General features: G+C 60.0%; 1 protein-coding gene across 1 annotated transcript in view; it reads right to left on the reverse strand.

Annotated features, from left to right (window-relative positions):
• Positions 1–22,195, reverse strand: part of LOC309546591 (uncharacterized protein) — a gene marked incomplete at its 3' end in the record, with an annotated part of 231,220 nt that extends 209,025 nt beyond the window's left edge. Inside the window, exon 1 of the mRNA XM_082246339.1 lies at positions 22,081–22,195. Within this exon, the coding sequence (XP_082102465.1) occupies positions 22,081–22,150 (70 nt within the window). The 5' untranslated portion in view covers positions 22,151–22,195. The remainder of the gene's footprint in view (positions 1–22,080) is intronic.
• Between the last annotated feature and the right edge of the window lie 271 nt (positions 22,196–22,466).

Raw genomic sequence — 22,466 nt, forward strand, 5'->3', positions numbered from 1 at the left:
CAATCCCCACTGCTGGGTACTATCCCCCCTATACTCCCCCCAATCCCCACTGCTGGGTACCATCCCCCCTATACCCCCCCCCAATCACCACTGCTGGGTACTATCCCCCCAATACTCCCCCCAATTCCCACTGCTGGGTACTATCCCCCCTATACTCCCCCCAATCCCCACTGCTGGGTACCATCCCCCCTATACCCCCCCCCCCAATCCCCACTGCTGGGTACTATCCCCCCTATACTCCCCCTCCCCCCCAATCACCACTGCTGGGTACTATCCCCCCTATACTCCCCCCCCCAATCACCACTGCTGGGTACTATCCCCCCTACACTTCCACCAATCCCCACTGCTGGGTACCATCCCCCCTATACTCCCCCCAATCCCCACTGCTGGGTACTATCCCCCCTAAACTCCCCCAAAATCCCACTGCTGGGTACTATCCCCCCTATACTCCCCCCAATCCCCACTGCTGGGTACTATCCCCCCTATACTCCTCCCAATCCCCACTGCTGGGTGCTATCCCCCCTATACTCCCCCCAATCCCCACTGCTGAGTACTATCCCCCCTATACTCCCCCCAATCCCCACTGCTGAGTACTATCCCCCCTATACCCCCCCAATCCCCACTGCTGGGTACCATCCCCCCTATACTCCTCCCAATTCCCACTGCTGGGTACTATCCCCCCTATACTCCCCCCAATCCCCACTGCTGGGTACTATCCCCCCTATACCCCCCCAATCCCCACTGCTGGGTACCATCCCCCCTATACTCCTCCCAATTCCCACTGCTGGGTACTATCCCCCCTATACTCCCCCCAATCCCCACTGCTGGGTACCCTCCCCCCTATACCCCCCCAATCCCCACTGCTGGGTACTATCCCCCCTATACCCCCCCAATCCCCACTGCTGGGTACTATCCCCCCTATACTCCCCCAATCCCCACTGCTGGGTACTATCCCCCCTATACTCCCCCCAATCCCCACTGCTGGGTACTATCCCCCCTATACTCCCCCCAATCACCACTGCTGGGTACTATCCCCCCTATACCCCCCCAATCCCCACTGCTGGGTACTATCCCCCCTATACTGCCCCCAATCCCCACTGCTGGGTACTATCCCCCCTATACTCCTCCCCAATCCCCACTGCTGGGTACTATCCCCCCTATACCCCCCCAATCCCCACTGCTGGGTACTATCCCCCCTATACTCCCCCAATCCCCACTGCTGGGTACTATCCCCCCTATACCCCCCCAATCCCCACTGCTGGGTACTATCCCCCCTATACTCCCCCAATCCCCACTGCTGGGTACTATCCCCCCTATACTCCCCCCAATCCCCACTGCTGGGTACCATCCCCCCTATACTCCCCCCCAATCCCCACTGCTGGGTACTATCCCCCCTATACCCCCCCCAATCCCCACTGCTGGGTACTATTCCCCCTATACTCCCCCCAATCCCCACTGCTGGGTACCATCCCCCCTATACTCCCCCCCAATCCCCACTGCTGGGTACTATCCCCCCTATACCCCCCCCAATCCCCACTGCTGGGTACCATCCCCCCTATACTCCTCCCAATTCCCACTGCTGGGTACTATCCCCCCTATACTCCCCCCAATCCCCACTGCTGGGTACTATCCCCCCTATACCCCCCCAATCCCCACTGCTGGGTACCATCCCCCCTATACTCCTCCCAATTCACACTGCTGGGTACTATCCCCCCTATACTGCCCCAATCCCCACTGCTGGGTACCCTCCCCCCTATACTCCCCCAATCCCCACTGCTGGGTACTATCCCCCCTATACCCCCCCCAATCCCCACTGCTGGGTACTATTCCACCTATACTCCCCCCAATCCCCACTGCTGGGTACTATCCCCCCTATACTCCCCCCAATCCCCACTGCTGGGTACTATCCCCCTATACTCCCCCCAATCCCCACTGCTGGGTACTATCCCCCCTATACTCCCCCCAATCCCCACTGCTGGGTACTATCCCCCCTATACCCCCCCAATCCCCACTGCTGGGTACTATCCCCCCTATACTCCCCCAATCCCCACTGCTGGGTACTATCCCCCCTATACTCCCCCCAATCCTCACTGCTGGGTACTATCCCCCCTATACTCCCCCCAATCCCCACTGCTGGGTACCATCCCCCCTATACTCCCCCCCAATCCCCACTGCTGAGTACTATCCCCCCTATACCCCCCCAATCCCCACTGCTGGGTACCATCCCCCCTATACTCCTCCCAATTCCCACTGCTGGGTACTATCCCCCCTATACTCCCCCCAATCCCCACTGCTGGGTACTATCCCCCCTATACCCCCCCAATCCCCACTGCTGGGTACCATCCCCCCTATACTCCTCCCAATTCCCACTGCTGGGTACTATCCCCCCTATACTCCCCCCAATCCCCACTGCTGGGTACCCTCCCCCCTATACCCCCCCAATCCCCACTGCTGGGTACTATCCCCCCTATACCCCCCCAATCCCCACTGCTGGGTACTATCCCCCCTATACTCCCCCAATCCCCACTGCTGGGTACTATCCCCCCTATACCCCCCCAATCCCCACTGCTGGGTACTATCCCCCCTATACTCCCCCAATCCCCACTGCTGGGTACTATCCCCCCTATACCCCCCCAATCCCCACTGCTGGGTACTATTCCCCCTATACTCCCCCCCAATCCCCACTGCTGGGTACTATCCCCCCTATACTCCCCCCAATCCCCACTGCTGGGTACTATCCCCCCTATACTCCCCCCAATCACCACTGCTGGGTACTATCCCCCCTATACCCCCCCAATCCCCACTGCTGGGTACTATCCCCCCTATACTGCCCCCAATCCCCACTGCTGGGTACTATCCCCCCTATACTCCTCCCCAATCCCCACTGCTGGGTACTATCCCCCCTATACCCCCCCAATCCCCACTGCTGGGTACTATCCCCCCTATACTCCCCCAATCCCCACTGCTGGGTACTATCCCCCCTATACCCCCCCAATCCCCACTGCTGGGTACTATCCCCACTATACTCCCCCAATCCCCACTGCTGGGTACTATCCCCCCTATACTCCCCCCAATCCCCACTGCTGGGTACCATCCCCCCTATACTCCCCCCCAATCCCCACTGCTGGGTACTATCCCCCCTAATCCCCACTGCTGGGTACTATTCCCCCTATACTCCCCCCAATCCCCACTGCTGGGTACCATCCCCCCTATACTCCCCCCCAATCCCCACTGCTGGGTACTATCCCCCCTATACTCCCCCCAATCCCCACTGCTGGGTACCATCCCCCCTATACTCCTCCCAATTCCCACTGCTGGGTACTATCCCCCCTATACTCCCCCCAATCCCCACTGCTGGGTACCATCCCCCCTATACCCCCCCAATCCCCACTGCTGGGTACCATCCCCCCTATACTCCTCCCAATTCCCACTGCTGGGTACTATCCCCCCTATACTGCCCCAATCCCCACTGCTGGGTACCCTCCCCCCTATACTCCCCCAATCCCCACTGCTGGGTACTATCCCCCCTATACCCCCCCCAATCCCCACTGCTGGGTACTATTCCCCCTATACTCCCCCCAATCCCCACTGCTGGGTACTATCCCCCCTATACTCCCCCCAATCCCCACTGCTGGGTACTATCCCCCCTATACTCCCCCCAATCCCCACTGCTGGGTACTATCCCCCCTATACCCCCCCAATCCCCACTGCTGGGTACTATCCCCCCTATACTCCCCCAATCCCCACTGCTGGGTACTATCCCCCCTATACTCCCCCCAATCCCCACTGCTGGGTACTATCCCCCCTATACTCCCCCCAATCCTCACTGCTGGGTACTATCCCCCCTATACTCCCCCCAATCCCCACTGCTGGGTACCATCCCCCCTATACTCCCCCAATCCCCACTGCTGGGTACTATCCCCCCTATACCCCCCCCAATCCCCACTGCTGGGTACTATTCCCCCTATACTCCCCCCAATCCCCACTGCTGGGTACTATCCCCCCTATACTCCCCCCAATCCCCACTGCTGGGTACTATCCCCCTATACTCCCCCCAATCCCCACTGCTGGGTACTATCCCCCCTATACTCCCCCCAATCCCCACTGCTGGGTACTATCCCCCCTATACCCCCCCCAATCCCCACTGCTGGGTACTATCCCCCCTATACTCCCCCAATCCCCACTGCTGGGTACTATCCCCCCTATACTCCCCCCAATCCTCACTGCTGGGTACTATCCCCCCTATACTCCCCCCAATCCCCACTGCTGGGTACCATCCCCCCTATACTCCCCCCCAATCCCCACTGCTGGGTACTATCCCCCCTATACTCCCCCAATCCCCACTGCTGGGTACTATCCCCCCTATACTCCCCCCAATCACCACTGCTGGGTACTATCCCCCTATACTCCCCACTGCTGGGTACTATCCCCCCTATACTCCCCCAATCCCCACTGCTGGGTACTATCCCCCCTATACTCCCCCCAATCCTCACTGCTGGGTACTATCCCCCCTATACTCCCCCCAATCCCCACTGCTGGGTACCATCCCCCCTATACTCCCCCCCAATCCCCACTGCTGAGTACTATCCCCCCTATACCCCCCCAATCCCCACTGCTGGGTACCATCCCCCCTATACTCCTCCCAATTCCCACTGCTGGGTACTATCCCCCCTATACTCCCCCCAATCCCCACTGCTGGGTACAATCCCCCCTATACCCCCCCAATCCCCACTGCTGGGTACCATCCCCCCTATACTCCTCCCAATTCCCACTGCTGGGTACTATCCCCCCTATACTCCCCCCAATCCCCACTGCTGGGTACCCTCCCCCCTATACCCCCCCAATCCCCACTGCTGGGTACTATCCCCCCTATACCCCCCCAATCCCCACTGCTGGGTACTATCCCCCCTATACTCCCCCAATCCCCACTGCTGGGTACTATCCCCCCTATACCCCCCCAATCCCCACTGCTGGGTACTATCCCCCCTATACTCCCCCAATCCCCACTGCTGGGTACTATCCCCCCTATACCCCCCCAATCCCCACTGCTGGGTACTATTCCCCCTATACTCCCCCCCAATCCCCACTGCTGGGTACTATCCCCCCTATACTCCCCCCAATCCCCACTGCTGGGTACTATCCCCCCTATACTCCCCCCAATCACCACTGCTGGGTACTATCCCCCCTATACCCCCCCAATCCCCACTGCTGGGTACTATCCCCCCTATACTGCCCCCAATCCCCACTGCTGGGTACTATCCCCCCTATACTCCTCCCCAATCCCCACTGCTGGGTACTATCCCCCCTATACCCCCCCAATCCCCACTGCTGGGTACTATCCCCCCTATACTCCCCCAATCCCCACTGCTGGGTACTATCCCCCCTATACCCCCCCAATCCCCACTGCTGGGTACTATCCCCCCTATACTCCCCCAATCCCCACTGCTGGGTACTATCCCCCCTATACTCCCCCCAATCCCCACTGCTGGGTACCATCCCCCCTATACTCCCCCCCAATCCCCACTGCTGGGTACTATCCCCCCTAATCCCCACTGCTGGGTACTATTCCCCCTATACTCCCCCCAATCCCCACTGCTGGGTACCATCCCCCCTATACTCCCCCCCAATCCCCACTGCTGGGTACTATCCCCCCTATACTCCCCCCAATCCCCACTGCTGGGTACCATCCCCCCTATACTCCTCCCAATTCCCACTGCTGGGTACTATCCCCCCTATACTCCCCCCAATCCCCACTGCTGGGTACCATCCCCCCTATACCCCCCCAATCCCCACTGCTGGGTACCATCCCCCCTATACTCCTCCCAATTCCCACTGCTGGGTACTATCCCCCCTATACTGCCCCAATCCCCACTGCTGGGTACCCTCCCCCCTATACTCCCCCAATCCCCACTGCTGGGTACTATCCCCCCTATACCCCCCCCAATCCCCACTGCTGGGTACTATTCCCCCTATACTCCCCCCAATCCCCACTGCTGGGTACTATCCCCCCTATACTCCCCCCAATCCCCACTGCTGGGTACTATCCCCCCTATACTCCCCCCAATCCCCACTGCTGGGTACTATCCCCCCTATACCCCCCCAATCCCCACTGCTGGGTACTATCCCCCCTATACTCCCCCAATCCCCACTGCTGGGTACTATCCCCCCTATACTCCCCCCAATCCCCACTGCTGGGTACTATCCCCCCTATACTCCCCCCAATCCTCACTGCTGGGTACTATCCCCCCTATACTCCCCCCAATCCCCACTGCTGGGTACCATCCCCCCTATACTCCCCCAATCCCCACTGCTGGGTACTATCCCCCCTATACCCCCCCCAATCCCCACTGCTGGGTACTATTCCCCCTATACTCCCCCCAATCCCCACTGCTGGGTACTATCCCCCCTATACTCCCCCCAATCCCCACTGCTGGGTACTATCCCCCTATACTCCCCCCAATCCCCACTGCTGGGTACTATCCCCCCTATACTCCCCCCAATCCCCACTGCTGGGTACTATCCCCCCTATACCCCCCCCAATCCCCACTGCTGGGTACTATCCCCCCTATACTCCCCCAATCCCCACTGCTGGGTACTATCCCCCCTATACTCCCCCCAATCCTCACTGCTGGGTACCATCCCCCCTATACTCCCCCCAATCCCCACTGCTGGGTACCATCCCCCCTATACTCCCCCCCAATCCCCACTGCTGGGTACTATCCCCCCTATACTCCCCCAATCCCCACTGCTGGGTACTATCCCCCATATACTGCCCCCAATCACCACTGCTGGGTACTATCCCCCCTATACTCCCCCCAATCCTCACTGCTGGGTACTATCCCCCCTATACTCCCCCAATCCCCACTGCTGGGTACTATCCCCCCTATACTCCCCCCAATCACCACTGCTGGGTACTATCCCCCCTATACTCCCCCCAATCCTCACTGCTGGGTACTATCCCCCCTATACTCCCCCCAATCCCCACTGCTGGGTACCATCCCCCCTATACTCCCCCCCAATCCCCACTGCTGGGTACTATCCCCCCTATACTCCCCCCAATCCCCACTGCTGGGTACTATCCCCCCTATACCCCCCCCAATCCCCACTGCTGGGTACTATCCCCCCTATACTCCCCCAATCCCCACTGCTGGGTACTATCCCCCCTATACTCCCCCCAATCCTCACTGCTGGGTACTATCCCCCCTATACTCCCCCAATCCCCACTGCTGGGTACTATCCCCCCTATACTCCCCCCAATCCCCACTGCTGGGTACCATCCCCCCTATACTCCCCCCCAATCCCCACTGCTGGGTACTATCCCCCCTATACCCCCCCCAATCCCCACTGCTGGGTACCATCCCCCCTATACTCCTCCCAATTCCCACTGCTGGGTACTATCCCCCCTATACTCCCCCAATCCTCACTGCTGGGTACTATCCCCCCTATACTCCCCCCAATCCCCACTGCTGGGTACCATCCCCCCTATACTCCCCCCCAATCCCCACTGCTGGGTACTATCCCCCTATACTCCCCCAATCCCCACTGCTGGGTACCATCCCCCCTATACTCCCCCAATCCCCACTGCTGGGTACTATCCCCCCTATACTCCCCCCAATCACCACTGCTGGGTACCCTCCCCCTATACTCCCCCCAATCCCCACTGCTGGGTACTATCCCCCCTATACTCCCCCCAATCACCACTGCTGGGTACCCTCCCCCTATACTCCTCCCAATCCTCACTGCTGGGTACTATCCCCCCTATACTCCCCCCAATCCCCACTGCTGGGTACCATCCCCCCTATACTCCCCCCCAATCCCCACTGCTGGGTACTATCCCCCCTATACCCCCCCCAATCCCCACTGCTGGGTACTATCCCCCCTATACCCCCCCCAATCCCCACTGCTGGGTACCATCCCCCCTATACTCCCCCAATCCCCACTGCTGGGTACTATCCCCCCTATACCCCCCCCAATCCCCACTGCTGGGTACTATCCCCCCTATACCCCCCCCAATCCCCACTGCTGGGTACCATCCCCCCTATACTCCCCCAATCCCCACTGCTGGGTACTATCCCCCCTATACTCCCCCCAATCCCCACTGCTGGGTACTATCCCCCCTATACTCCCCCCAATCACCACTGCTGAGTACTATCCCCCCTATACTCCCCCAATCCCCACTGCTGGGTACTATCCCCCCTATACTCCTCCCAATCACCACTGCTGGGTACCATCCCCCCTATACTCCCCCCAATCCCCACTGCTGGGTACTATCCCCCCTATACTCCCCCCAATCCCCACTGCTGGGTACTATCCCCCCTATACTCCCCCAATCCCCACTGCTGGGTACTATCCCCCCTATACTCCCCCCAATCCCCACTGCTGGGTACCATCCCCCCTATACCCCCCCCCAATCACCACTGCTGGGTACTATCCCCCCAATACTCCCCCCAATTCCCACTGCTGGGTACTATCCCCCCTATACTCCCCCCAATCCCCACTGCTGGGTACCATCCCCCCTATACCCCCCCCCCCCCAATCCCCACTGCTGGGTACTATCCCCCCTATACTCCCCCTCCCCCCCAATCACCACTGCTGGGTACTATCCCCCCTATACTCCCCCCCCCAATCACCACTGCTGGGTACTATCCCCCCTACACTTCCACCAATCCCCACTGCTGGGTACCATCCCCCCTATACTCCCCCCAATCCCCACTGCTGGGTACTATCCCCCCTAAACTCCCCCAAAATCCCACTGCTGGGTACTATCCCCCCTATACTCCCCCCAATCCCCACTGCTGGGTACTATCCCCCCTATACTCCTCCCAATCCCCACTGCTGGGTGCTATCCCCCCTATACTCCCCCCAATCCCCACTGCTGAGTACTATCCCCCCTATACTCCCCCCAATCCCCACTGCTGAGTACTATCCCCCCTATACCCCCCCAATCCCCACTGCTGGGTACCATCCCCCCTATACTCCTCCCAATTCCCACTGCTGGGTACTATCCCCCCTATACTCCCCCCAATCCCCACTGCTGGGTACTATCCCCCCTATACCCCCCCAATCCCCACTGCTGGGTACCATCCCCCCTATACTCCTCCCAATTCCCACTGCTGGGTACTATCCCCCCTATACTCCCCCCAATCCCCACTGCTGGGTACCCTCCCCCCTATACCCCCCCAATCCCCACTGCTGGGTACTATCCCCCCTATACCCCCCCAATCCCCACTGCTGGGTACTATCCCCCCTATACTCCCCCAATCCCCACTGCTGGGTACTATCCCCCCTATACTCCCCCCAATCCCCACTGCTGGGTACTATCCCCCCTATACTCCCCCCAATCACCACTGCTGGGTACTATCCCCCCTATACCCCCCCAATCCCCACTGCTGGGTACTATCCCCCCTATACTGCCCCCAATCCCCACTGCTGGGTACTATCCCCCCTATACTCCTCCCCAATCCCCACTGCTGGGTACTATCCCCCCTATACCCCCCCAATCCCCACTGCTGGGTACTATCCCCCCTATACTCCCCCAATCCCCACTGCTGGGTACTATCCCCCCTATACCCCCCCAATCCCCACTGCTGGGTACTATCCCCCCTATACTCCCCCAATCCCCACTGCTGGGTACTATCCCCCCTATACTCCCCCCAATCCCCACTGCTGGGTACCATCCCCCCTATACTCCCCCCCAATCCCCACTGCTGGGTACTATCCCCCCTATACCCCCCCCAATCCCCACTGCTGGGTACTATTCCCCCTATACTCCCCCCAATCCCCACTGCTGGGTACCATCCCCCCTATACTCCCCCCCAATCCCCACTGCTGGGTACTATCCCCCCTATACCCCCCCCAATCCCCACTGCTGGGTACCATCCCCCCTATACTCCTCCCAATTCCCACTGCTGGGTACTATCCCCCCTATACTCCCCCCAATCCCCACTGCTGGGTACTATCCCCCCTATACCCCCCCAATCCCCACTGCTGGGTACCATCCCCCCTATACTCCTCCCAATTCACACTGCTGGGTACTATCCCCCCTATACTGCCCCAATCCCCACTGCTGGGTACCCTCCCCCCTATACTCCCCCAATCCCCACTGCTGGGTACTATCCCCCCTATACCCCCCCCAATCCCCACTGCTGGGTACTATTCCACCTATACTCCCCCCAATCCCCACTGCTGGGTACTATCCCCCCTATACTCCCCCCAATCCCCACTGCTGGGTACTATCCCCCTATACTCCCCCCAATCCCCACTGCTGGGTACTATCCCCCCTATACTCCCCCCAATCCCCACTGCTGGGTACTATCCCCCCTATACCCCCCCAATCCCCACTGCTGGGTACTATCCCCCCTATACTCCCCCAATCCCCACTGCTGGGTACTATCCCCCCTATACTCCCCCCAATCCTCACTGCTGGGTACTATCCCCCCTATACTCCCCCCAATCCCCACTGCTGGGTACCATCCCCCCTATACTCCCCCCCAATCCCCACTGCTGAGTACTATCCCCCCTATACCCCCCCAATCCCCACTGCTGGGTACCATCCCCCCTATACTCCTCCCAATTCCCACTGCTGGGTACTATCCCCCCTATACTCCCCCCAATCCCCACTGCTGGGTACTATCCCCCCTATACCCCCCCAATCCCCACTGCTGGGTACCATCCCCCCTATACTCCTCCCAATTCCCACTGCTGGGTACTATCCCCCCTATACTCCCCCCAATCCCCACTGCTGGGTACCCTCCCCCCTATACCCCCCCAATCCCCACTGCTGGGTACTATCCCCCCTATACCCCCCCAATCCCCACTGCTGGGTACTATCCCCCCTATACTCCCCCAATCCCCACTGCTGGGTACTATCCCCCCTATACCCCCCCAATCCCCACTGCTGGGTACTATCCCCCCTATACTCCCCCAATCCCCACTGCTGGGTACTATCCCCCCTATACCCCCCCAATCCCCACTGCTGGGTACTATTCCCCCTATACTCCCCCCCAATCCCCACTGCTGGGTACTATCCCCCCTATACTCCCCCCAATCCCCACTGCTGGGTACTATCCCCCCTATACTCCCCCCAATCACCACTGCTGGGTACTATCCCCCCTATACCCCCCCAATCCCCACTGCTGGGTACTATCCCCCCTATACTGCCCCCAATCCCCACTGCTGGGTACTATCCCCCCTATACTCCTCCCCAATCCCCACTGCTGGGTACTATCCCCCCTATACCCCCCCAATCCCCACTGCTGGGTACTATCCCCCCTATACTCCCCCAATCCCCACTGCTGGGTACTATCCCCCCTATACCCCCCCAATCCCCACTGCTGGGTACTATCCCCCCTATACTCCCCCAATCCCCACTGCTGGGTACTATCCCCCCTATACTCCCCCCAATCCCCACTGCTGGGTACCATCCCCCCTATACTCCCCCCCAATCCCCACTGCTGGGTACTATCCCCCCTAATCCCCACTGCTGGGTACTATTCCCCCTATACTCCCCCCAATCCCCACTGCTGGGTACCATCCCCCCTATACTCCCCCCCAATCCCCACTGCTGGGTACTATCCCCCCTATACTCCCCCCAATCCCCACTGCTGGGTACCATCCCCCCTATACTCCTCCCAATTCCCACTGCTGGGTACTATCCCCCCTATACTCCCCCCAATCCCCACTGCTGGGTACCATCCCCCCTATACCCCCCCAATCCCCACTGCTGGGTACCATCCCCCCTATACTCCTCCCAATTCCCACTGCTGGGTACTATCCCCCCTATACTGCCCCAATCCCCACTGCTGGGTACCCTCCCCCCTATACTCCCCCAATCCCCACTGCTGGGTACTATCCCCCCTATACCCCCCCCAATCCCCACTGCTGGGTACTATTCCCCCTATACTCCCCCCAATCCCCACTGCTGGGTACTATCCCCCCTATACTCCCCCCAATCCCCACTGCTGGGTACTATCCCCCCTATACTCCCCCCAATCCCCACTGCTGGGTACTATCCCCCCTATACCCCCCCAATCCCCACTGCTGGGTACTATCCCCCCTATACTCCCCCAATCCCCACTGCTGGGTACTATCCCCCCTATACTCCCCCCAATCCCCACTGCTGGGTACTATCCCCCCTATACTCCCCCCAATCCTCACTGCTGGGTACTATCCCCCCTATACTCCCCCCAATCCCCACTGCTGGGTACCATCCCCCCTATACTCCCCCAATCCCCACTGCTGGGTACTATCCCCCCTATACCCCCCCCAATCCCCACTGCTGGGTACTATTCCCCCTATACTCCCCCCAATCCCCACTGCTGGGTACTATCCCCCCTATACTCCCCCCAATCCCCACTGCTGGGTACTATCCCCCTATACTCCCCCCAATCCCCACTGCTGGGTACTATCCCCCCTATACTCCCCCCAATCCCCACTGCTGGGTACTATCCCCCCTATACCCCCCCAATCCCCACTGCTGGGTACTATCCCCCCTATACTCCCCCAATCCCCACTGCTGGGTACTATCCCCCCTATACTCCCCCCAATCCTCACTGCTGGGTACTATCCCCCCTATACTCCCCCCAATCCCCACTGCTGGGTACCATCCCCCCTATACTCCCCCCCAATCCCCACTGCTGGGTACTATCCCCCCTATACTCCCCCAATCCCCACTGCTGGGTACTATCCCCCCTATACTCCCCCCAATCACCACTGCTGGGTACTATCCCCCTATACTCCCCCAATCCCCACTGCTGGGTACTATCCCCCCTATACTCCCCCAATCCCCACTGCTGGGTACTATCCCCCCTATACTCCCCCCAATCCTCACTGCTGGGTACTATCCCCCCTATACTCCCCCCAATCCCCACTGCTGGGTACCATCCCCCCTATACTCCCCCCCAATCCCCACTGCTGAGTACTATCCCCCCTATACCCCCCCAATCCCCACTGCTGGGTACCATCCCCCCTATACTCCTCCCAATTCCCACTGCTGGGTACTATCCCCCCTATACTCCCCCCAATCCCCACTGCTGGGTACTATCCCCCCTATACCCCCCCAATCCCCACTGCTGGGTACCATCCCCCCTATACTCCTCCCAATTCCCACTGCTGGGTACTATCCCCCCTATACTCCCCCCAATCCCCACTGCTGGGTACCCTCCCCCCTATACCCCCCCAATCCCCACTGCTGGGTACTATCCCCCCTATACCCCCCCAATCCCCACTGCTGGGTACTATCCCCCCTATACTCCCCCAATCCCCACTGCTGGGTACTATCCCCCCTATACCCCCCCAATCCCCACTGCTGGGTACTATCCCCCCTATACTCCCCCAATCCCCACTGCTGGGTACTATCCCCCCTATACCCCCCCAATCCCCACTGCTGGGTACTATTCCCCCTATACTCCCCCCCAATCCCCACTGCTGGGTACTATCCCCCCTATACTCCCCCCAATCCCCACTGCTGGGTACTATCCCCCCTATACTCCCCCCAATCACCACTGCTGGGTACTATCCCCCCTATACCCCCCCAATCCCCACTGCTGGGTACTATCCCCCCTATACTGCCCCCAATCCCCACTGCTGGGTACTATCCCCCCTATACTCCTCCCCAATCCCCACTGCTGGGTACTATCCCCCCTATACCCCCCCAATCCCCACTGCTGGGTACTATCCCCCCTATACTCCCCCAATCCCCACTGCTGGGTACTATCCCCCCTATACCCCCCCAATCCCCACTGCTGGGTACTATCCCCCCTATACTCCCCCAATCCCCACTGCTGGGTACTATCCCCCCTATACTCCCCCCAATCCCCACTGCTGGGTACCATCCCCCCTATACTCCCCCCCAATCCCCACTGCTGGGTACTATCCCCCCTAATCCCCACTGCTGGGTACTATTCCCCCTATACTCCCCCCAATCCCCACTGCTGGGTACCATCCCCCCTATACTCCCCCCCAATCCCCACTGCTGGGTACTATCCCCCCTATACTCCCCCCAATCCCCACTGCTGGGTACCATCCCCCCTATACTCCTCCCAATTCCCACTGCTGGGTACTATCCCCCCTATACTCCCCCCAATCCCCACTGCTGGGTACCATCCCCCCTATACCCCCCCAATCCCCACTGCTGGGTACCATCCCCCCTATACTCCTCCCAATTCCCACTGCTGGGTACTATCCCCCCTATACTGCCCCAATCCCCACTGCTGGGTACCCTCCCCCCTATACTCCCCCAATCCCCACTGCTGGGTACTATCCCCCCTATACCCCCCCCAATCCCCACTGCTGGGTACTATTCCCCCTATACTCCCCCCAATCCCCACTGCTGGGTACTATCCCCCCTATACTCCCCCCAATCCCCACTGCTGGGTACTATCCCCCCTATACTCCCCCCAATCCCCACTGCTGGGTACTATCCCCCCTATACCCCCCCAATCCCCACTGCTGGGTACTATCCCCCCTATACTCCCCCAATCCCCACTGCTGGGTACTATCCCCCCTATACTCCCCCCAATCCCCACTGCTGGGTACTATCCCCCCTATACTCCCCCCAATCCTCACTGCTGGGTACTATCCCCCCTATACTCCCCCCAATCCCCACTGCTGGGTACCATCCCCCCTATACTCCCCCAATCCCCACTGCTGGGTACTATCCCCCCTATACCCCCCCCAATCCCCACTGCTGGGTACTATTCCCCCTATACTCCCCCCAATCCCCACTGCTGGGTACTATCCCCCCTATACTCCCCCCAATCCCCACTGCTGGGTACTATCCCCCTATACTCCCCCCAATCCCCACTGCTGGGTACTATCCCCCCTATACTCCCCCCAATCCCCACTGCTGGGTACTATCCCCCCTATACCCCCCCCAATCCCCACTGCTGGGTACTATCCCCCCTATACTCCCCCAATCCCCACTGCTGGGTACTATCCCCCCTATACTCCCCCCAATCCTCACTGCTGGGTACCATCCCCCCTATACTCCCCCCAATCCCCACTGCTGGGTACCATCCCCCCTATACTCCCCCCCAATCCCCACTGCTGGGTACTATCCCCCCTATACTCCCCCAATCCCCACTGCTGGGTACTATCCCCCATATACTGCCCCCAATCACCACTGCTGGGTACTATCCCCCCTATACTCCCCCCAATCCTCACTGCTGGGTACTATCCCCCCTATACTCCCCCCAATCACCACTGCTGGGTACTATCCCCCCTATACTCCCCCCAATCCTCACTGCTGGGTACCATCCCCCCTATACTCCCCCCAATCCCCACTGCTGGGTACCATCCCCCCTATACTCCCCCCCAATCCCCACTGCTGGGTACTATCCCCCCTATACTCCCCCCAATCCCCACTGCTGGGTACTATCCCCCCTATACCCCCCCCAATCCCCACTGCTGGGTACTATCCCCCCTATACTCCCCCAATCCCCACTGCTGGGTACTATCCCCCCTATACTCCCCCCAATCCCCACTGCTGGGTACTATCCCCCCTATACTGCCCCAATCCCCACTGCTGGGTACCCTCCCCCCTATACTCCCCCAATCCCCACTGCTGGGTACTATCCCCCCTATACCCCCCCCAATCCCCACTGCTGGGTACTATTCCCCCTATACTCCCCCCAATCCCCACTGCTGGGTACTATCCCCCCTATACTCCCCCCAATCCCCACTGCTGGGTACTATCCCCCCTATACTCCCCCCAATCCCCACTGCTGGGTACTATCCCCCCTATACCCCCCCAATCCCCACTGCTGGGTACTATCCCCCCTATACTCCCCCAATCCCCACTGCTGGGTACTATCCCCCCTATACTCCCCCCAATCCCCACTGCTGGGTACTATCCCCCCTATACTCCCCCCAATCCTCACTGCTGGGTACTATCCCCCCTATACTCCCCCCAATCCCCACTGCTGGGTACCATCCCCCCTATACTCCCCCAATCCCCACTGCTGGGTACTATCCCCCCTATACCCCCCCCAATCCCCACTGCTGGGTACTATTCCCCCTATACTCCCCCCAATCCCCACTGCTGGGTACTATCCCCCCTATACTCCCCCCAATCCCCACTGCTGGGTACTATCCCCCTATACTCCCCCCAATCCCCACTGCTGGGTACTATCCCCCCTATACTCCCCCCAATCCCCACTGCTGGGTACTATCCCCCCTATACCCCCCCCAATCCCCACTGCTGGGTACTATCCCCCCTATACTCCCCCAATCCCCACTGCTGGGTACTATCCCCCCTATACTCCCCCCAATCCTCACTGCTGGGTACCATCCCCCCTATACTCCCCCCAATCCCCACTGCTGGGTACCATCCCCCCTATACTCCCCCCCAATCCCCACTGCTGGGTACTATCCCCCCTATACTCCCCCAATCCCCACTGCTGGGTACTATCCCCCATATACTGCCCCCAATCACCACTGCTGGGTACTATCCCCCCTATACTCCCCCCAATCCTCACTGCTGGGTACTATCCCCCCTATACTCCCCCCAATCACCACTGCTGGGTACTATCCCCCCTATACTCCCCCCAATCCTCACTGCTGGGTACTATCCCCCCTATACTCCCCCCAATCCCCACTGCTGGGTACCATCCCCCCTATACTCCCCCCCAATCCCCACTGCTGGGTACTATCCCCCCTATACTCCCCCCAATCCCCACTGCTGGGTACTATCCCCCCTATACCCCCCCCAATCCCCACTGCTGGGTACTATCCCCCCTATACTCCCCCAATCCCCACTGCTGGGTACTATCCCCCCTATACTCCCCCCAATCCTCACTGCTGGGTACTATCCCCCCTATACTCCCCCAATCCCCACTGCTGGGTACTATCCCCCCTATACTCCCCCCAATCCCCACTGCTGGGTACCATCCCCCCTATACTCCCCCCCAATCCCCACTGCTGGGTACTATCCCCCCTATACCCCCCCCAATCCCCACTGCTGGGTACCATCCCCCCTATACTCCTCCCAATTCCCACTGCTGGGTACTATCCCCCCTATACTCCCCCCAATCCCCACTGCTGGGTACCATCCCCCCTATACTCCCCCCCAATCCCCACTGCTGGGTACTATCCCCCTATACTCCCCCAATCCCCACTGCTGGGTACCATCCCCCCTATACTCCCCCAATCCCCACTGCTGGGTACTATCCCCCCTATACTCCCCCCAATCCCCACTGCTGGGTACTATCCCCCCTATACCCCCCCCAATCCCCACTGCTGGGTACTATCCCCCCTATACTCCCCCAATCCCCACTGCTGGGTACTATCCCCCCTATACTCCCCCCCAATCCCCACTGCTGGGTACTATTCCCCCCTATACTCCCCCAATCCCCACTGCTGGGTACTATCCCCCCTATACTCCCCCCCAATCCCCACTGCTGGGTACTATCCCCCCTATACTCCCCCAATCCCCACTGCTGGGTACTATCCCCCCTATACTCCCCCCCAATCCCCACTGCTGGGTACTATCCCCCCTATACTCCCCCCAATCCCCACTGCTGGGTACTATCCCCCCTATACTCCCCCAATCCCCACTGCTGGGTACTATCCCCCCTATACTCCCCCAATCCCCACTGCTGGGTACCATCCCCCCTATACTCCCCCAATCCCCACTGCTGGGTACTATCCCCCCTATACTCCCCCCAATCACCACTGCTGGGTACCCTCCCCCTATACTCCCCCCAATCCCCACTGCTGGGTACTATCCCCCCTATACTCCCCCCAATCACCACTGCTGGGTACTATCCCCCCTATACTCCCCCCAATCCCCACTGCTGGGTACTATCCCCCCTATACCCCCCCCAATCCCCACTGCTGGGTACTATCCCCCCTATACTCCCCCAATCCCCACTGCTGGGTACTATCCCCCCTATACTCCCCCCAATCCTCACTGCTGGGTACTATCCCCCCTATACTCCCCCAATCCCCACTGCTGGGTACCATCCCCCCTATACTCCCCCCCAATCCCCACTGCTGGGTACTATCCCCCCTATACTCCCCCAATCCCCACTGCTGGGTACTATCCCCCCTATACTCCCCCCAATCCCCACTGCTGGGTACTATCCCCCCTATACTCCCCCCAATCCCCACTGCTGGGTACTATCCCCCCTATACTCCCCCAATCCCTACTGCTGGGTACTATCCCCCCTATACTCCCCCAATCCCCACTGCTGGGTACTATCCCCCCTATACTCCCCCCAATCCCCACTGCTGGGTACTATCCCCCCTATACTGCCCCCAATCCCCACTGCTGGGTACTATCCCCCCTATACTCCCCCCAATCCCCACTGCTGAGTACTATCCCCCCTATACTCCCCCCAATCACCACTGCTGGGTACTATCCCCCCTATACTCCCCCCAATCCCCACTGCTGGGTACTATCCCCCCTATACTCCCCCCAATCACCACTGCTGGGTACCCTCCCCCCTATACCCCCCCCAATCCCCACTGCTGGGTACCATCCCCCCTATACTCCCCCCCAATCCCCACTGCTGGGTACTATCCCCCCTATACTCCCCCCAATCACCACTGCTGGGTACCCTCCCCCCTATACCCCCCCCAATCCCCACTGCTGGGTACTATCCCCCCTATACTCCCCCAATCCCCACTGCTGGGTACTATCCCCCCTATACTCCCCCCAATCCTCACTGCTGGGTACCATCCCCCCTATACTCCCCCCAATCCCCACTGCTGGGTACCATCCCCCCTATACTCCCCCCCAATCCCCACTGCTGGGTACTATCCCCCCTATACTCCCCCAATCCCCACTGCTGGGTACTATCCCCCATATACTGCCCCCAATCACCACTGCTGGGTACTATCCCCCCTATACTCCCCCCAATCCTCACTGCTGGGTACTATCCCCCCTATACTCCCCCCAATCACCACTGCTGGGTACTATCCCCCCTATACTCCCCCCAATCCTCACTGCTGGGTACTATCCCCCCTATACTCCCCCCAATCCCCACTGCTGGGTACCATCCCCCCTATACTCCCCCCCAATCCCCACTGCTGGGTACTATCCCCCCTATACTCCCCCCAATCCCCACTGCTGGGTACTATCCCCCCTATACCCCCCCCAATCCCCACTGCTGGGTACTATCCCCCCTATACTCCCCCAATCCCCACTGCTGGGTACTATCCCCCCTATACTCCCCCCAATCCCCACTGCTGGGTACTATCCCCCCTATACTGCCCCAATCCCCACTGCTGGGTACCCTCCCCCCTATACTCCCCCAATCCCCACTGCTGGGTACTATCCCCCCTATACCCCCCCCAATCCCCACTGCTGGGTACTATTCCCCCTATACTCCCCCCAATCCCCACTGCTGGGTACTATCCCCCCTATACTCCCCCCAATCCCCACTGCTGGGTACTATCCCCCCTATACTCCCCCCAATCCCCACTGCTGGGTACTATCCCCCCTATACCCCCCCAATCCCCACTGCTGGGTACTATCCCCCCTATACTCCCCCAATCCCCACTGCTGGGTACTATCCCCCCTATACTCCCCCCAATCCCCACTGCTGGGTACTATCCCCCCTATACTCCCCCCAATCCTCACTGCTGGGTACTATCCCCCCTATACTCCCCCCAATCCCCACTGCTGGGTACCATCCCCCCTATACTCCCCCAATCCCCACTGCTGGGTACTATCCCCCCTATACCCCCCCCAATCCCCACTGCTGGGTACTATTCCCCCTATACTCCCCCCAATCCCCACTGCTGGGTACTATCCCCCCTATACTCCCCCCAATCCCCACTGCTGGGTACTATCCCCCTATACTCCCCCCAATCCCCACTGCTGGGTACTATCCCCCCTATACTCCCCCCAATCCCCACTGCTGGGTACTATCCCCCCTATACCCCCCCCAATCCCCACTGCTGGGTACTATCCCCCCTATACTCCCCCAATCCCCACTGCTGGGTACTATCCCCCCTATACTCCCCCCAATCCTCACTGCTGGGTACCATCCCCCCTATACTCCCCCCAATCCCCACTGCTGGGTACCATCCCCCCTATACTCCCCCCCAATCCCCACTGCTGGGTACTATCCCCCCTATACTCCCCCAATCCCCACTGCTGGGTACTATCCCCCCTATACTCCCCCCAATCCTCACTGCTGGGTACTATCCCCCCTATACTCCCCCCAATCACCACTGCTGGGTACTATCCCCCCTATACTCCCCCCAATCCTCACTGCTGGGTACTATCCCCCCTATACTCCCCCCAATCCCCACTGCTGGGTACCATCCCCCCTATACTCCCCCCCAATCCCCACTGCTGGGTACTATCCCCCCTATACTCCCCCCAATCCCCACTGCTGGGTACTATCCCCCCTATACCCCCCCCAATCCCCACTGCTGGGTACTATCCCCCCTATACTCCCCCAATCCCCACTGCTGGGTACTATCCCCCCTATACTCCCCCCAATCCTCACTGCTGGGTACTATCCCCCCTATACTCCCCCAATCCCCACTGCTGGGTACTATCCCCCCTATACTCCCCCCAATCCCCACTGCTGGGTACCATCCCCCCTATACTCCCCCCCAATCCCCACTGCTGGGTACTATCCCCCCTATACCCCCCCCAATCCCCACTGCTGGGTACCATCCCCCCTATACTCCTCCCAATTCCCACTGCTGGGTACTATCCCCCCTATACTCCCCCCAATCCCCACTGCTGGGTACCATCCCCCCTATACTCCCCCCCAATCCCCACTGCTGGGTACTATCCCCCTATACTCCCCCAATCCCCACTGCTGGGTACCATCCCCCCTATACTCCCCCAATCCCCACTGCTGGGTACTATCCCCCCTATACTCCCCCCAATCCCCACTGCTGGGTACTATCCCCCCTATACCCCCCCCAATCCCCACTGCTGGGTACTATCCCCCCTATACTCCCCCAATCCCCACTGCTGGGTACTATCCCCCCTATACTCCCCCCCAATCCCCACTGCTGGGTACTATTCCCCCCTATACTCCCCCAATCCCCACTGCTGGGTACTATCCCCCCTATACTCCCCCCCAATCCCCACTGCTGGGTACTATCCCCCCTATACTCCCCCAATCCCCACTGCTGGGTACTATCCCCCCTATACTCCCCCCCAATCCCCACTGCTGGGTACTATCCCCCCTATACTCCCCCCAATCCCCACTGCTGGGTACTATCCCCCCTATACTCCCCCAATCCCCACTGCTGGGTACTATCCCCCCTATACTCCCCCCAATCCCCACTGCTGGGTACTATCCCCCCTATACTCCCCCAATCCCCACTGCTGGGTACCATCCCCCCTATACTCCCCCAATCCCCACTGCTGGGTACTATCCCCCCTATACTCCCCCCAATCACCACTGCTGGGTACCCTCCCCCTATACTCCCCCCAATCCCCACTGCTGGGTACTATCCCCCCTATACTCCCCCCAATCACCACTGCTGGGTACTATCCCCCCTATACTCCCCCCAATCCCCACTGCTGGGTACTATCCCCCCTATACTCCCCCCAATCCCCACTGCTGGGTACTATCCCCCCTATACTCCCCCAATCCCCACTGCTGGGTACTATCCCCCCTATACTCCCCCCAATCCTCACTGCTGGGTACTATCCCCCCTATACTCCCCCAATCCCCACTGCTGGGTACCATCCCCCCTATACTCCCCCCCAATCCCCACTGCTGGGTACTATCCCCCCTATACTCCCCCCCAATCCCCACTGCTGAGTACTATCCCCCCTATACCCCCCCAATCCCCACTGCTGGGTACCATCCCCCCTATACTCCCCCCAATCCCCACTGCTGGGTACTATCCCCCCTATACTCCCCCCAATCCCCACTGCTGGGTACTATCCCCCCTATACCCCCCCAATCCCCACTGCTGGGTACCATCCCCCCTATACTCCCCCCCAATCCCCACTGCTGGGTACTATCCCCCCTATACTCCCCCCAATCACCACTGCTGGGTACCCTCCCCCCTATACCCCCCCCAATCCCCACTGCTGGGTACTATCCCCCCTATACTCCCCCAATCCCCACTGCTGGGTACTATCACCCCTATACTCACCCCCGGCCCCCAGTAGAAGGGCCCCCAGCACAGTCAGTAGTCCGGTCGATCCTCTCCGGTTCTCCATCATTACCGCACCCAGCAGAGCTGAGGAAGGGGGCGGGGAGATCTGTACATGACGTCATATCGAAAGTGAAAGAAATGAGGAGCCACTTCTGGGTTGTGCAACCAGATAATCCTTCCCCCGTGATGCGCCCATGGGAGCACTTCCGGTACTGCTCTGTCCTCTGATAGCGGGACCGGGGAGTGTCCTCATCATACCGATCACCGGGAGAGAAGAGGGACCGGAAAGTCAACTACGGAGATCATCATCAGGAGGACAGTGTGGGGGAAGAGTGACTAGGAAGGACAGTCTGGGGGGAGGGGGACTAGGGAGGACAGCCTGG

The sequence above is a fragment of the Pelophylax lessonae genome (assembly GCF_965119305.1).
Source record: "Pelophylax lessonae genome assembly, chromosome: 2".
Lineage (NCBI taxonomy): Eukaryota > Metazoa > Chordata > Amphibia > Anura > Ranidae > Pelophylax > Pelophylax lessonae.